This window comes from Glossina fuscipes, unplaced genomic scaffold (assembly GCF_014805625.2).
Source record: "Glossina fuscipes isolate IAEA_lab_2018 unplaced genomic scaffold, Yale_Gfus_2 90, whole genome shotgun sequence".
Taxonomy (NCBI): Eukaryota; Metazoa; Arthropoda; class Insecta; order Diptera; family Glossinidae; genus Glossina; species Glossina fuscipes.
Genome location: NW_023998444.1, coordinates 2,787,149 through 2,805,257, shown reverse-complemented (window position 1 = coordinate 2,805,257; position 18,109 = coordinate 2,787,149). Strand labels below are relative to the sequence as shown.

The 18,109-nt window shown below is 32.1% G+C and overlaps 1 protein-coding gene across 2 annotated transcripts; it reads left to right on the top strand.

Moving 5' to 3' along the window:
- The first annotated feature begins 4,144 nt into the window (after positions 1-4,144).
- On the top strand, positions 4,145-17,215 carry LOC119638501. Of its 2 annotated transcripts, none has more exons than XM_038035312.1 (7): positions 4,145-4,186; positions 4,437-4,609; positions 4,697-4,872; positions 5,607-6,793; positions 9,944-10,104; positions 10,174-10,797; positions 15,967-17,215. In XM_038035312.1, the coding sequence occupies exons 1-7, from the start codon at positions 4,183-4,185 to the stop codon at positions 17,143-17,145; spliced, it is 3,504 nt and encodes a 1,167-aa protein (XP_037891240.1). In that variant the 5' UTR covers positions 4,145-4,182; the 3' UTR covers positions 17,146-17,215. The 2 variants fall into 2 exon arrangements, with proteins under 2 accessions (XP_037891240.1, XP_037891239.1); XM_038035311.1 differs by having other exon boundaries at positions 9,740-10,104.
- The last annotated feature ends 894 nt before the right edge of the window (positions 17,216-18,109 follow it).

Genomic DNA, 18,109 nt, shown 5'->3' with positions numbered 1-18,109 from the left:
TTGCCTAATTCGCGATATCACTACCAGAAATCAGCGAAATCATCAATAATGCTTTGAATGCTGACGATATTAATCTTGACGTTGCCCATAGGTTCATTCATTTTCTGATTGTTCCCTTTAGTAAGTTCCGTTAGTAAGTTTCTGACTAACCTCCGGCTTATTATGTGCATTCTTCACTCTGCAAGCCTGTTCTGATATGCTTAATGAAGTGTCATTGCGATCATCCAACAATTCTTCTTTTGATGTCAAGGAATATTCCGAATTCGAATTCACATTGATTTTATGATTCTGATTAGTAGCCTACAAGCTTTGGGTAATTTCTTTGATAAATGGAATTCTCAAGGCGTATTACTTTCTAGGAAGTGTATAATGAAAAGGTTTGCGGAATGCTATTCTCGAACTTATTTCCAATTATAAGTACAATGAGAGGACCGGAATATTCTCCGTCTGATTCGTAGTATTTAATTATACAAGAATTGGACTTCAGTACATAGCGACAAGACGACACATAATGAGAAATTTGACTTGACCTTACCGACGCAGTAGTAAAAATGCAGGCTTTTCGGGCATTCGATGATTTTCTGGATGAGTCTCGTTAATATTAGCTATGACTATGAATTGCAAGCAGAGACCATATTAAAGCATTTTCACAATACTTGACTGGATATTGTGATGCCACTTACTACCTTAATATGTGTAGCCAACCTTTAGAATAACCCAGACTTTTCTTATTCAAAAATAATATGTATTGAGCCCTCAATTAGCTGCTCCTAGCGACGATACAGACCAACCATTATCTCGAATGTATCAAATAACAAAAGTTGTCCACTTCAAAGTCCACTAATCGCTCCAAATTTGCTGAATATATGAAGGAGTTTTTGTATGTAGCCAGCCTAAGGGCTGCACAATTTTCTCTTCTAGAACTTTCCAAGTAAAACTTTATGCCTATCACACGTGTTCACAGATGTATAACAAAAATCAAATTGAAAATCATTTCTCAATGAAAAATTGATTTTCAAAATCAAAACATACTTGATTTGGAAAAGAACAAAGAGATATAAGTATAAAATAACAAAGTGTTTTGTTACTGCAGACCCTTTTTTTGGTGTTGTGAAATTATATAGAGGTATGTAATGTCTTTTCAATATATGTTCGAAAATCTCTTTATTTCTATTATCACAAGATGCAGAATAAATGTAAACCACATGACATGACTACTATTTAGCAATTTTCTCCTGATCAATATTCTATCATCTATATGAATATATATATTTATCTTAGTTATAAACATGCCGTTAACTTGGGATGTGTGTTCTCTTTAACGTAGACGATATAGACGATGGACAGTAATGCCAGGCATATCCGACATATCTATTGATGAAATTGATTTTTATTCCTAATTCAATTTTAATTTTTGTCATTCGAAAAATCAAACTTCTTTCCTGTTGTATATTAATTTATATAATTTATATATAAATATAAATGAAATAAATAGCTTTACTTATATAATACCTTTATTATACATTTAAAATACTTTATTAATATATATACATATATATAAAAGAAATTGTTATTCTTTTTAATGGTTTTGATGGTTTCCTGATTGTTTCCGATTCTTCTTCCTCGACTTGATCGCTTTTGCTCTTCTATCATCTCCTCTAGATGTATATATAGTGTTTTGGAAAATACGCGAACTAAAGTTATTTAATTTTACAAGTTATCCGCCTGAATGGCAAGAATCTCGATTTTCAACTCAATGTCGTGGGTTCAAATCTCAAGTGCGGTAGAGTTTTGTTTATGCAAGCGCTTTAAGAAGAAAAAATTTATTCTCTGGCTAAATTTATAATAATAACAGTAATAATAATAATAATTTTACAAGTTAGCTTAGAATTAAACCGTGATAATTTTTAAACAACGTCGTCGCTAAATTCCCTGTTCAAAGGCAAAGCACAGAGTCGCTTATAATAAATAAATGGTTAAAAGCCTAACTTAACAACTTAAATGTTAACGCCAATCAGTTATGTTAAATGCTCAACTTAAGAAACCAAAGGGAAACAATTCTGTTAAATAACAGACCAAAGGGATTCAATTATGTTAAAATGCAAAGCCGTCGGCAAAACAAAGATTCAATTCTGTTATATTGAATAACCAGGGATGTTATAACGGTTTTTATTTAGCGTAAAAATGAACATAATTAATATCGTATCAGATAATACTGCAAGTTCTTAACATAAACAAGACGCCTTTACAGGGCTGTACAGCGTATACTAACTGAAGAGTAATAATATGTCTGCTTGAAGTACTAGTTACGACAAGCTAAGAAATGATTTTATAATAAAAGCCAAGGTATGTTGGTATTATTCGATAGACAGGATTGAGTTTCTTTTCTTTCCGAACGTTTATACGAACAGATGAAGACTGAGAACCAAAGAAATTGAATATTATACGCATTGAATTGTTTTTGTAGCATAAGAATCCTTCTTGCTAGGTAGAAATAGGAAGACATACTAACATTCACAGAAAACTCGATCAAACCAAGCAGTTCTTCATAAGGTTTTATTCATACTTCATTTTCTAAATCATTGTTTCTGCTGCTTTTCAAGTTTTCATGAAAATCTCTAAGGCCTATTGCTGCCTTCAGCCAGTTCCAGCTTATGTATTTATTGTAAAAACACAAAGAGCAAAGCATGTTAAGTTACCCTATTCCTATAACATTTTGTTTTTTACACGATAGATACGTTCTTTATAAAACCGTGCAAAAAAGTCGTGTAAAAAAAATGCATGCCACATATAGTAAAAGTGAGGGCATGTTCCGTGACTTCAGAAAATCGTACAAGGTGGAAAAACTCTAAAATCTATTTTGAACACTCGTAAAGAAAAAAGTTTTCACATAATTTGGGTATTCCTCGTAGTAGACCAAGTCAAACGCACAAAAACAGAGACAAAGTTAGACTTGTTAGAAGAAATAAATTCGTGTGAAAAGTGCATTTACCGTATTTTTCGAATTGTAAGACGCATCTCAAATTTATCAGATGATTTTTACAAATATATATTTTAATGCTATTCTTATTTATTGTTAACATAACTCTATTCTAATGACAATATTCAGTTCATTTTCACTCTCGTTCAGTTCTATCACTCGTCTCATAATGTCACCGTCCGTATTACTTTCATCTGAACTATTGTTGTCACTCATTTCAATTATCAAATTTAGAGACGTTTTCTTGAAAAAATATATTAATGTTACCTTCGGACCATAAGACGCAATCAAAATTCAAGTCTACTTTGCTACGCAAAGAGATGCGTCTTATAGTCCGAAAAATTTTGTGCTTTTATTGGTGAATCGTGCGAAGAAAAAGGTGGGTATATGTGTAGGAGGCAATTGTAAAAAAATGAAAAACAGGCAATGAGCAACAGGTCCATAAACAAGGAGGTATGGAAATTCGATTGAAAAACATATGAAATGGAAATCCTTATTAAAAAATCTATGTTGTTCAGCATAAAATGATACTCTCATTATTCAATTATCTGCTACAGGAGAAAAATTCATATTCATATTCTCCCTCTAGCTTTTTTAAACAAGTTTTAAAGATTTGAAATTTTTTCCCAATAAATATATATATCTAAAACATAATAAAATGAACCATTCACGATAGAGTAGAAAATTTATTCAATCTTCGATTCGCATTGCTTCTCATGCATACTCGAATACCCAACAAATTGCCCCTAATAAAATCTATTCCTATTTTTCGTAAGGGGAAATTTTTGCCATTGGCAACGCTGCCAAAAAATGGAGAAAACAAGAAAAAAAAAACATTTAGGAGAAAGAAAAGGCTTGGATCAAAACAGAAATGAAAATAAGTGTTAGAAAAATTATTAAAATATCTCAAAGAGTGTAAATTTGTATTTTAAAGAGCCCATAAACAATAATAATTAAACTGCAATATAAAATGTATACGAATTTATAAAATTATTAACCAAAAATTTAAGTAAATGAATGATGAAAGAAAATCTGCAAGAAAAAAAAAAAACGCCAAAAAAAATGAGTGAAAAACTAAAGAAAAAATGTATGAAAATGCAAAAAAAATTTAATAAAATCAAAAAATAATTGTAAACGATAATGCAAAAGTTTGAAATTTTATTACAACTTAATAAAATTACTAAATAATTAATGTGAAAAATATGGGTAAGTTCGTAGGGGGTTTGTGCGAAGCGAGGAGAATTTAAAACAACAATTCCCGTGTATATAATATATAGTACATGTGTTTGCGCCTGTTTATAACTGTATATATAGATGCCCGCGCGTTTTCATGTATGCTAATATCTATTATTATTAATTATTATTACTATTATTTCATGCCGGATGATTTGTTTTATTTAATATGGATAATTTTTTTTGCCCTTTAATTGTTCATCTTTTATTATTTTTTTTATAGCCGATGAGTTATCAGAAATATTGCGAGCTGCCGACAAGCATCCAAACTCACGAGTTTCTAAACTTATACGCACGGTACAGGAAGAGCCCTGTCAAAAGAATATCGTTTTGTTACTTGTCGATTTGGCGGAACATGCTGAATATTCTATAGACTTTGCTATATCGTTAAAATATGTAAGTTGCTTTTTCCTTTTTTTTTATTTGATTTCTTGTTAAATTTAGTAATTAATTTTTTCTCCTTTTTTTTGTTTTTCTTTTTAGTATTTGAACTTATTTGAAGAAATGGGTTTAAATCATGATATGATTTTAAATGAAGCTGGACTTCTATTGATACACTCATCAAAAATCTACGCTAAACGTGTTGATCATGTATTTGCTTTAGTGGAGAGGCAAATTCTGTCTTTAAGTAAAGCCGATCAAGAAATGGAGAAAAAAAAGTGAGAACAAAAAAACAATAGCATTAATAATTGGTCAGACCATAAATTCGTAGCGAAAATCATTGACTTTTTAAGGGCAAAAATACCATGAAAAAGTTGAATCTGTTTGTAGTTCACTTCCGGGGTACATGTTGATGTGATTAGTTTTTTTTTTTTTTTTGATCCTGTAAAATCGGAAGAGAGCGTTGATTTACCTTGGTATTTAAAAAATTGAAATCTCGCCAACAATGCATATTTAAATACTCACAGCTTACTGCCCGTAGATGGTTTATACCTTGAAAATCCTCTACTGCAATAAGACGCATACGGAGACAAAACGATCGACAAATTCTTGCCGAATTCTTTTTTATCCATCATCATGTCTTCGCTGGACTTAGTATATGCCTGAGAATATTTATTGAGTGTCTCTGGTAATTTGTGAGTAGGGAGCAAAAAGTTGGGAAAGTAAAAGTGTTTAATAGTTTATGGTGCAATGTAGCTTAAATTTTTTAAACGGGTCGTGAAAGATGAAAGTGTTTTAAAATTTAATGCTTTATGGATTCTCTGAAATTTCCTTTTGATTTTTAAAAACGTTACAACAAAATGCATACATCCCTCATTCATCGGTAATATATACGTATATTTTTTCACATTCGCGTCTGTACATATTGCTACGGGATTATACCTGCAGATCTAATAATAGAGATTTTCATTTCTTTTTTTTTTTGGTTTTTTCTTTTCTTACATCTTTTTAGAAAGCGACAAGAAGAAGAAGAATCTCCAAGTAATGAAACATCAAATGAAAAAGATACTGGTTTAGAGCGTAAACGTGGCGGTCGTAAACGTGCTCTCGACGATAATCTCGATCCTTATGAAATAGAATTAATTCCGAAAAAGATTCGGATATTGAATGCTGATAAACGTTTCAATTTATCACAAAAAAACGTATCAACAACAACAACAACATTAACAAAAGTTAATAAAACGTCACATTCTCGTTTAGAGAATGATCAATATTTGCATCCAGCTTGTTGGCTATACGGCACCATTTATGATTTAGAAAATGAAGAAGAATTCGATAGTAAACGCAATTATAAATTGTTTACGTATCATATAGAGCATCGTTACAATACTTTAGTGCCGGATATAAATTTTCGTTTGCATTTTAAGGTAAAAGATTTTTTAGAGGCTGAAGCGGATCAACGCGTAGAACTGGGTAACGAAGAAGGCCGCATTTGGCCGCCATTATCGCAGGCTTATGTACAACAATATATCGATTTGGAAAATCATATTTTAAATAAAGAAAAACCAGTACAAACTTCACAATCAAGTACAAATTTTGAGGTTAGAAACCGTGACAAAGAAAGTGCAATTATAACATCGGAAACGCTATTAACAGCAGATGCAGATGCGACAGCAGAAGCGTCAGCGTCATCTGATGCAAATTCTTTAATTAATGTAAATGAAAGTGAAAATCATGACTTGTCATCTATAGAGAATTCCGGCAATAACAACAACACTAGTCAAATATCTGAGACATTAAATGAATTTTGTGAACTTTCAACAACAGAAAATGCAACACCCAATGATACCCAAAACTCTAGCCTTAATAAAACTTTAAATAATACATTGGAAAGTACAATCGATAACGGAAACCTTCAAGAAACCGAACACACATTAAATGAAAGTTCAAATCTTATGGAGAATGAAAGTCAAAATCAATTAACAGAGAGCCAAAATGAAACCGGTCCACAGGATAATAACACAGCAACCGAAGAAAGCCAAAGTCAAAGTCATTCAGTCGAGGCTAGTGACGTGGAAAAGAATCAAACTGCAAATGGTCCCGAAGATAATAGCATAGTTGCAAGTAGTGATGCTTCAAAGAGTGTTGAGTCGGAAATGCAAGATAAAAAATTAATGGAATCTCAACCAATGGAAAATGGTATGCATTTTATAAATTATAAACTGTTTTTATCCAATTTCTATAAACGGGGCCTAGAGAAAATTCATTTGACAAATCCGTTTAAGATTTTCAAAAAAGAAAAAAAAAAATGTAATCATTTTTTTTTAAAATAGTTGCTAATAATTTTCTACGAAAAAAAAGATTGCATAAAATTAAAAATAAAAAATACAAAAAAAAAAATTCCGTTATCTTTAATAAAAGCCAATATAATATGCAATTTTCGAAAAAAGCAAGTCTTAAAATTATGCAAATTTTTTCAAAAAAATGATTAAAATATTTATACATATCCCTCATATCACATTAATGTTGTACTAATTTTTTTTCACTTTATTTCTTACAAGCGAAAATACGTAACAGGGATCCCTTAGAGTTATGTCCTTCCGTCTGTCCATCTATTATTTTTTATGATTATTTGATCAATTCTTAAAACTGAACACAAGATAAGATATTGCAACCACGCCCTTATAGAAGATTTTCGTCGACAGACAGAAATTTCCTGCCGACCAAAATGCATACGTTCTCTTCCTGAAATTGTTTGTGTTCTTGGCAAGCTCAACTCTTATAATGCATTAAGTTTTTTCATCGAAATTAAATCCTCCCCTTTCCCAGGGACTTTTTCCTGATATTCGTAATAGTTTTGCGTTTTCCGATTTCAAAACTTTAAATTCTTTACACAATAACTTCGATGCATGGATAATTTCATTTTGCCGCTGGGACACTGAATCCGCATATTCATGTTACGTTTCCAACAAAACTCTTTTGCATTCTTTTAACTTTTTCAGTTTTCGAAGCACTTCAATAATTTTGCTTTTGTTCATTGTTCTTTTCGTTCGTAAGTTCATATAACTTTTTCAGTTCTTGCAATGATTTACTGATTTCTACGTTTTCCTCCTGTAAAATCTAATTTCTAGATTTGGCTTGCTGCAGTATGTTCACTTCATCTTCTAACAATTCTAAATGTTGTTTCTGTTCATGACCCAATGAACAAATATTTGTTGCATGTTGTGCTCCATTCGCTGTGAATCATTATCGCCGCTTAAACGCTGCAATTGACGTTTAACGCATTCATTCTCGACAGATAGTTTTTCCACAGGGCTTCCACATCCATTCTACGCTGATTTTGATGTTCAGATACTTCAGATACGCTAATTGAAGTTTTACTTTCTGTATAGGACTCTACCATTTCTTTCATGATCATTAGAGATTTCTTGTCGGCCTTGTTATATCTAATCCTCCTTCTTCTGTTATTTAGCAAATTAACATCCGAAAATTCGCTGGGATGTGTACAAAAAGCGCAAAATGCTTGACACATCCAAAATTAAATGAGCGAGTCTACTGCATACAATTGCTTCCTATAAATTTGGCGGTTTAAGAGACTGAGAGTTTTAGCCTCTTTAGCTGCGAACTTCTTCAATCGAACTTCTTGGGATTTTATTTCTTCTAAAAATACAACGGATTTCAACTTTTTTTGGTTTCAATAGAACTTTTTACTACGAATCATAAACTGGCCGACAGACATAGGCGAAAACAAATGTAATTTCATTTATGAAGTGTAGGCCAATGGACAATATTCATAGGTTCAAATCTCAAGTCCGATAGAGTTCTTTTTTTTTTTTCTTTTTTTTTTAGTCATAGCTTTAGCCAGTGCTGCTTAAACGGTAAAGACATAATATTTATCGATCGGCTACACATCTACTACGCCGTAGCCATAACCTCCTTATTCCTTTCTTACTCCTCTTTTCTTCCTGACAGTTGCCGTGTTAACACGTATCGGCGGACAATCCTTTAGTGATTGGTCATAATAACAAAAAATACATATGTAAGTGTTTAGCCATTGATCACGTAAATTGTTCAGGCTAGGGGGGAACCTTTCCAAAAAAAAAGAAAAAACAAAATTTCCTTACTCTATAATATTGAATGGGCGCGGCTAATTTTTTCGTATAAAAGTGAAAACTAACTGCAGTTTATAAGCAAAAAGCCATCTTCTACATATGTTGGCCCGCCAAGCCCACCTATTTGATGCCCTTATCGACGGGACGTCGGTACTTCCACGATATTTAATTTAGAATTAGTGCATTTTTAAATGCATCGCAAATCTTCATGTGAGTAATACATAGTACAATTTTCCTTTAATTCTGTCTTGTTTACCTTATGAACAATAAACTGAAAAAAAAAAGAAAAATGTGATCGCTTATAATTACTTGTATAAGCCTGACCGTGTTTTTACATTTTTCTACAGATGCAGCAGGGCCATCCATAGAAATTAGATACGAATTTTTACCGTTGATTTATAAGCAACGAACAAAGAGCCAATTTTTTATTTCGTTTTAAAAACAGAGAGGTTCCCGGTTTAGGTGGCGCTGTGATCGTCCCCTTTGACCGATTTGCCCCGTTTTCAATATCCATCTGTGTGCAAGATCTTTTAACGTTTCGGCTGAATTTCAAGCCGTTAGATTCGTTTTTGCGACTAGGAGCATGTTCATCGCCGACGACATGACAGACGGACATACTTAAATCGATTTATAATTCGATGTTGATTAAGAATATATATAGACTCTGCGGGATCTCTGAAGGTTTCTTCTAAGATGAATATAAAAAAACTTTTACTTCATATTATTAACATTACTTTCATAATTTCTTTTTGAATTATTTACAAAAAATTAATAACAATTAAAAAAGCTTTTAAAAAAACTCCTTTGAAAAATTTTCGAATTTATAAAAAATTTTTTTTTAAAATGCTCGGCAAATTATTTACTAAAATATTTATAAAAATGCTTTGGCTTGGACTTATGCAAACATTTTCTTCGAAAAATTAAAAGTAAAATTTTTTGTTGTTGTACAATTAAAAGTAAAATTAAGATTTGTACATTTTTTATATATATATATATGCGGAATTTTTTTTGTGTAAAAAAAATCTTTTCTCAGATGATTGCAAAATCAATCTGAATGAAATACGTATACACCTGCCACATCATGATGACGAAGGAGTTTATTTTTCCGATTTGGATGAAAATGAACAGAGAATGTTATCACCTAAAGTCATAGCTACAGATATATTGCCCCTCATACCCAACAAAGAAAACATAACCATTGTCATAGATGCTGAAATACGATCTTTATTGAACCTAGGCGATGATCATGATCAATCGGAGGGGGCTATTCATCTGCCCATTACCGTAAAACCGAACGAACCGGAATTGCATTTTAATATTTTTCAAATTCCTGAAAAATATTTCAAAAAAAAGGTCTTATTTAAATTGGGCACAGAAATGGATTTATATATGAAAGCGGTAAGAGAATTATTCTTCTTATTATTTGATTATTAAATTAATTAATGTTGTCATTTTTCTAATTTAAAGCGCCTTTTGAAACGGGCCCGTGGCGTTCAAGAGACCTGCAATTTGCGATTATACCGTCAGTTAAAATTATTCCCTTTAAATAATACCGATATCTCAGATATTTACTTAACACCGATGCAAAGTCCGGCACAATCTGATTTCTTGGGTTTTACCGATAATGAAGATTTTTGTAGAATGTCGGTGCAAAGTCCAGCACTGTCGGATTTTTTGGGTTTTACCGATAAGGAAGATGAAACGAATCAAGAACGTCGTTTAACTCTAGACTCAGGTGTGGATGTTGTTACTGCTGGCAATGGCAACCAAAAAAAAACACACAATAATGGCGAATGTGAAGATAATGGTAATAAAGTAAGTGGAGATAAGGAAAATCCCGCAGATTTAAATGCATCAGAAATAGTACAAAATCTAACAACGACAGATAATGAAAACTCCGAGCGAACTCTAACTGCTGAGAATGAAAGCCAAGAAGAAAACTTACAATCCCAAATGACTTTAAATGCCACGCATCTAAGGAATACAGAGTTGGAAAATAGCGATTATGTTGACGATAACACGGAATTAACTAACATGCTTCCAAACGACGATGACTTTAGAGACATAGAAATTCAAAGCAATAAAACTAAGGTAAGTTTAGTTGCAAAGTTACAAAGAATCATATTTATGCATCACATATTTCGAAAAAAAAAAAAAGAAAATCATACAAAGTATCTAAGAAATTTTTCCTGTTTCATCGCTTTTGAGCGATTTTGGAGTTTTACGCAACACGTTCTTGTTATTATAAATCAAAAGCCAATTTTATCTTGTTTAATTAAAAGATGGTGACTCTGCAAGTTAAACATAAGATAAATGAAACGTTAAGGTAATGAAATTGTATGAAATAATTTATCAAACGCATATACTGAACACACCTCCCCGCAGTCCTGCAATAGTACGCTCCTGCCAGCAGTTGAAACGATAATGAATGAAAAAATGCAATATTCGGAAATATAAACAAAAAAAATTTCATTTTCGTATGGATGAGAAAATTTCATTTTTGCTGAGAGTGAAGAATATTCAGCTTTTATTGGTAGCGCGAATTTCAGAAACATAAACAAAGTTTCTATAATTTTAGTTGCCTGGGAGAATGAAGAGAATGAATGTTTAATTTTTGTGGAGAGCGAACTTTGGAAACACCCGAGATTGCAATTTTTTTTCATTTCTCTCTTTGATCATAAAACTTTAAACAAAATTCAAATTTTGTTGTGAGAGCGAAAGTCAGAAACATGAGCAAAACATCAAACATTGTTGGGAGCGACACTTGGAAACGAAAAAACTTTTCAACTTTTGTTGAGAGCGACATTCCGACAAATAAAAAATATTGGTGTAACCTTCGTTGCGTGAGAGAATATTCGATTCTTGTTAAGAGAGAAATTTCATTCTTTTCTTTTGTTGTTGGTGAAACTCTAATCAAAATTTAACTTTTGTTGTGAGAGGAACATCCTCAGTTCTCTTGAGTGCGACCCACAGAAACGAAAAAACTTTCCCAACTTTCGTTACAGCAACACTGGGGAACATAATAAAACTTCTAATTTTAGCTGGATGAAAAAACTCAAACATTTTTAAGAGCGGGACTAGGCAACTAACAAAAATTGTATCTCGAAGCGAAAGTATATAAACTTTTGTTTAAACTAAAGCAAATAGAAAAAACTGTATTTTGGAACGAAACTCTTGGCAAAATCACTCTTTTTGTTGAAAGTGAACACAGAAACATAAATCAAAATCCACTTTTGTTGAGAGCGACACTGAGAAAAAAAAGAAAAACTGGGAGCGAAACTCTACACAAAATTCATTCTATACCAAGGGCAGCACTCAGAAATCGACGAATGAGAAAATGAAATTTTCGTTTTGAGCAAACCTCTCAACAAAACAAAACATTCAACTCTTGTTTGAACTGAACCACTGGCGCATAAACTAAAACTCAATTCTTGCTAAGAGCGAATCTCTGAAGTAAAAAGGGTGCATCTCAGAGAGAAATTCTCGGCAAAATTCACTTTGTTTTGAGAGTGAACGTAGAAACAAAACAAAATCCATTTTTGTTGAGAGCGACACTCGGAAAACGAATAAAAATTGGGAGCGTAACTATGAACGATATTGAATTTGTATTAAGAATGAAAAGCAGAAACGGATGGATGAGAAAATTCAGTTTTAATTTTGATGCAAACCTTCAAGCAAAATACAATTTTTGCTCCGTGTACGACACGGAAAATCTGTGCTTGCTTTGCTAAAGGAAAGTAATTTGGTTTTGAAAAACTGACCGTAAGGAAGTTATGCATAGATTTCATTTACATAAGCATTGATAGAAAGCAAAATGCAATTCATAAACTGAAAGAAATCTTGTTCTGTACAAAAATCGGTAGCTGTATGCTTAAAGCACTTAAATATAAGATTTTTTTTTTTGGAAATGAACTCTTTAAAATAATACGGTGTTTGAAATATGGAAAATATGATTTTGTTTTATTTTCATTATTACATTGCTGTTTTACCTGTTAGAAGCGAAGCATGCGAGAATTTTAAAATATTTGCTAACAATTTGTGGCGATACAGTAAGCAATGCAAGGTCTTTATCCGACTACTTATGAAGGCATCCAATCAATTTCATTATATTTAACGGTTTACAAAAAAAGCTTTACTTTAGGTTTTATGAGAAAGCACTTAAGAGAGAGGAAATAAAGCCAGAATAAACAAAAAATGGTTAAAATCGGAGTGGTTCAAGAAATACGAAAATGCTTCCCTAGTGGTTCCGCTGCAGTTCCTTATATTGTAAGACCTTATAAACAAAAAAATGATAATAATAAGAATCAAGGAATAAGAAAATTCGATAATTCTTTTGGATGAGACTGATGGTGTTGAATGGCCTACAAACTTCCAGGTTTAAATAACGGAAGAACCCCTTTGTGTGTTTGTCTTGGACTACTCCGCTTTGATGATTAGCAAATTTCCTAAATTTTGTTTTTTATGGAAAACAATTTCGGCAGAAGCGCCTTGCAAGTAGATGATTTTGCATGCTTGCAGATAAGTTTATCAAGAGATTCACAAATCGTTCATGCTTCGCATTCTCTTGGCCTGGTACTACGTCACCCTAGAGTATGGTTTACGAAATGTCTAAATATCTAAAAAGACGGAAACAGGAGAAATATATTTTTCCACAAAAAGAGAAAACGACGTTTCCCTGCTGACAATATTTTCTGATTTCATTATCGTTACACCGTCCACCCTCTTGCCCTGGATTGTGATTTTAATTACTTAGAGAGTAAAATCTGAGGCTATTTCATAAATTCATTAACCTTATTCCTAAAGCTAGCGATTCCCAAAAGCCTTGTATTCGGGAATTACATGCAAGCAGTTTTTTTTTTTTTACACGATTTTTAAATAGCACAGTTCACCAATGATAACAAGAATTTCGACGGTATCTGACAGAAACTTATGTATACCACAACAAAATACAATTGGAGGAAATATCATGTGGGAAATTCATTTTTATTCGTAATTTCAATTTCCATTTTTGCGTTTTGTCCGTATGGACTTAAATTTTCAGTGTAAAATAATTTTAAATCATTTTTGTAATAAATTTTTTTTTTTCCCCATAAAACGTCATATGGACTTTATTATTACTTTTTTTGTACGTTTTTGTTGCGAAAATATTTGCGATTTTTCATCTTGCACGATTTTTTAAAGTTTTGTAACAAATCCCCAAATTTACCATGAATTGCATTTTTTTTTTACACGATTTTATGCAAAGATTTATAAGGAATCCATCTACAATGTAAGAAAAAAGAGTTGGGTATTTTAATATAAAAAAAAAAGCAAACATACGTAACGACTCTACTTGGGAGTTTAAGCACTGAATATGACGGTTCCCTTGTGCATGGCTAACGAGCTTTCAAAATAATATATATTGTGCGTTTTTAAATGTGATGTAATTATAGCCTGCGTTGCGTTGTGTTGCGTGAACGGAAATTTGTAACAAACTTTTATTATTGCATATGTAAACAAACGCTAGTCGTATGATTTTATTTTAGCAGCTTACGCAAGCTATGGGTTTAAGTGGTCACCTCGACGAAAGTTAGTTTTAGCAATTTAGCGAAAATTGGCGAAAACGAACGTTAAATTTTCGTTACATGATTCTCCCCCAGATTTTGTGTTATACGTTATGTGCGGTTGCACCCCACATTGTGGTCAGCGATTTAGAGCAACGCAGTAATTAAAATGCCAACATTAGAAACATTTTGCTATGTTAAATATCATAGCTTTTTTATTTACACATTTAACAGTGATCTTAAAATTATTTAAATCGACATTTTAATGCATAGAATGGATTATTTTTTTTTACTATTTTTTAAAATGATTGATACTGCATAATATTTTACATAAAATATAAAAAATGGTTCAAATGGTAAACATTTATTGTGCCCTATATCATCAATATATTAAGGTATACTAAGTGTATATGGATGTATACAACAGGACTCAGGAGAAAGATTCACATTTTATTGGGAACCATTTTTTGAATCGATTTATGCTTGTCTGTCCATTTGTCCGTCTATCTTTTAATGTAATCAATGTACAAGTTGGAATTTGTGAGATATTTTCATGAAATTTGATACACTGACATAGCCCAATGACGAAAGCTATTGAAAATGATTTCGATCGTAGCACGTTTTCGTCCAATTCCCTTCTAATGCCTTATCTTGAAAAGTCATTATGTTCATAATAGTATTAAGTGTTGTAGGGTACGTAATGATCGTGGTGACTTCTAAAAGGTATAGCGGATAAATGCGACTGTCAAGTCGATATACATGTCTAGGTTGTAGCCCTAATGCACTAGACTCTTATTTGTAAAATTAATTTTAGATAAGTATTATTACAAAAAACATTAATTTCGGGAATAGAAGGGTTTATGTCCAAAAATTTAAATAATTGACCAAGCTCTTTCAAGTTTTTAATCGTTTAATAATTCACTTGAAATTTTTAAAGCCCCTTAATAATAATCTAGTACGTAGCCAAGCCAAATCTTCACTAATCAGTTCATTATCGGTTCGTTTTTAATAATAGTGAAATTATACTGACAATACAGAGTTTGCTCTAATTGAAATGGTCGCAGCCCCCAGTAAGACTAAACTGTCTCTTTCGGTACATGCACTGGTTGCGCCCACTTTCCTATCTCTTTCTCTTTTCTCACTTCTTTTTGACCACGACCGTGTTACTTGTCTTCTAAATGTTTGGTGATAGTAGTATTTTTGTAGTACAACGTAACGCTTTCACTTTATTTACTTTATCAAGATCTAAAAGCAATACGGAATATGTTTAATATATCTTTGTCGCATGCGTATATATGTATATGTACGATACGTCATCTCTATCGTAAATTTTGAATCGATTGCGTGTTCATTGTTTAAAGCGGAATTGTGAGTCTGTCGGGCACGACGCAATAAGATTTGTTTGAAAAATGATAATCCTTTGCCTTATATATGTACGCTTCAGCATTTTTGTCCCAAACTTTGGAAACGATTGAATCCTCTTTGCTTAGAAAACGTGGGCTCTTTTGTGACTGTGGTCATGTAAGGCATATCGTAATAAGATTCGTTAGAAAAAAGGGGAGTTCATCTTGACATCGCAACTAATTGTCATTTTGAATTTTTGTGTTAATTTTTCAAAGGGCACAAGGTGTGTCCGATCAGGTTTACGAGAGAAAAAATATATATTTTTTTTAAAAACTTTCACTTATACGCGATTCTTTGAATATTCTTATTGCAGATTCAACAGTGGCATGATAATTTACGCCCCATACTTGCCAAATCCCGTGATCGTCATCATTTCGATGTATTTCAATTGGGTACGGAAATCATTGAAACAATTCAATCGCATTCTCATTCACGACGAGACGAGAATGAAACACTCGAAAACTGCGATAGTAATTATCGTTCATCGTCGTGTACATCTACTACATTTATGGATATTATGAGAGAAAAGGACAAATCATATGTTTCGAGATATTTTTTATCGACTTTATTGCTGGTCAATCAAAATAACATCGAATTGTCCTTAAAGCAAAAGAGTAGTGAAAAACCCACTGATTGGAATGATTTGCATATGAAGTTAAAAAGCACTAAACGTTATACGGTGGCGATTGAAGACAATATTGGTCTGATAACGACGACAGTTAATACAAATGTTAACGTATCGCCAAACAATACAGAAAATCAAACGCCCGCCCTCGACACTGAAACGAATAACAAAGAAAGTCGCGAAAGAAAGGCGCAAAAGCGAAGTAGCCTTAGTACGGGAGATAAATTGTCCTATAGTAAAATGAGAATTTTACAAAGATTGGAGAAAGAAAGAACAGAGCAGGAATTGAATTCAAATTCAATAAATGATGATGATTTTGCTGACCACTTTAAGGAGCCTTCGCAAGCAACCCAACTAAAAGGGGTAAATGCTTTAATCACATCGACGCCTTTAAATGCTAAACGAAAAGCATACTTTCAATCGGATGAAGTGCAAACACCCAAACAGCAGGCTTTAAGTAAAGATCGTTTATCGGAAACGATATTGTTAACATCATCACGTCCACATATTAATCGTAGATCTTCTACAAATTCCAAAATTTCTGCCTTAAAAACAAAAACTACACCCGCTCAAAATTCAAAATGTGATAACAGTTGCAATATTACTTCACCACCTAATCGTGAGATCAATTTAAATACTTCTTCGCAAAGTTCCGATCAACCCACTACAAGTCTGCAAGCGAAACGAATGGAAACGTTGCAATATAATTGCAATGCGGTAATGAGATCATCGCCTCTTTTACTATTAAATTCAATAAAACCATTAAAACCGATACAAAAAGCGCCGCAGCAAAGTGACGATTATGATTCCGGTATATATTCGAATGATGATTATTTAATCCCTGTATTACCCACCACAATATCCTAGCGAAAGCATGACAATTTTAATTTTAATTTCGATATTTAAGTGATACAGTATTGAATTTATTTAAAAAAAAAAAAAAAAAAAAACAAAAAAAAATCGACAATTTTCATGGATGAAAATTATGGAGAGTGAGAGCAAAAAAAAAAAAAACCTCGTGGAGCAATCACATGTGGATAACATCACTTTCGCTTTCAGCTGTTTTTGCGAACTACCTGAAAGCTGAAAGTTAACTTTCAACCATATGTAATTACCCCCAGCTATATATTTACAACTCATACACAAGTTTACAATTTTTTTTTTTTTTTCATATATATTTTTTATATATACACCTTTTATAGTTTCCTTTAACAATCATGTAAAGAAAATAATTTTCTTATTAAGAAAGCGGGGAAAAAGAGCAAATAGAAATGAAAATTATTTGATTATCAAAATGCAAGAAAGTATTTTTGATGGCTTAACTAAAAAACCAGTGCTTGTAACATTTAAGAATAGACAAGGTGATAGTCATATATCTGAAAGCTAGCTTTCGCTTCGGTATTCAAACAGCTGGGATACAAAAGCGAAAGTTAAGTTTTTCATAAGTGATTACCACCATCACCAAACAAGAAACTTTTTTCATCTATTGTTGATTTTCAGAAAAGAGAGAAAGATGAATAAACAGACTAGAGTTATCGCTCTTTATAAAGCAATTATATAAGAATAAGATCACTACCTTTTAAGTTTTATTATTAGATAATTGAAAATGTTTTTTATTATAATTAAAGTGAAAATGCAAAAAAAAAAAACATAATTGTAAAGCGTATTGAAATCAAATAATTTTCCCTTTTAAGTATTTTTATAAAAACAAAACTGCATGCAAAAATATATATTATTTTTAATAATTTAAGCGCCCCCCCCTATCATTGACAAATTGACATTATCGACTCCATTTAAGATTACTTTTAGCTTTGACCACGTTCAAGAATTT

Excerpts from the sequence above, each read along its gene's own strand:
- LOC119638501 (XM_038035311.1), top strand. Across the intron at positions 4,873-5,606 it reads CAAGAAATGGAGAAAAAAAA|AAAGCGACAAGAAGAAGAAG; the intron begins GTGAGAACAAAA and ends ACATCTTTTTAG. Across the intron at positions 10,798-15,966 it reads TTCAAAGCAATAAAACTAAG|ATTCAACAGTGGCATGATAA; the intron begins GTAAGTTTAGTT and ends TTCTTATTGCAG.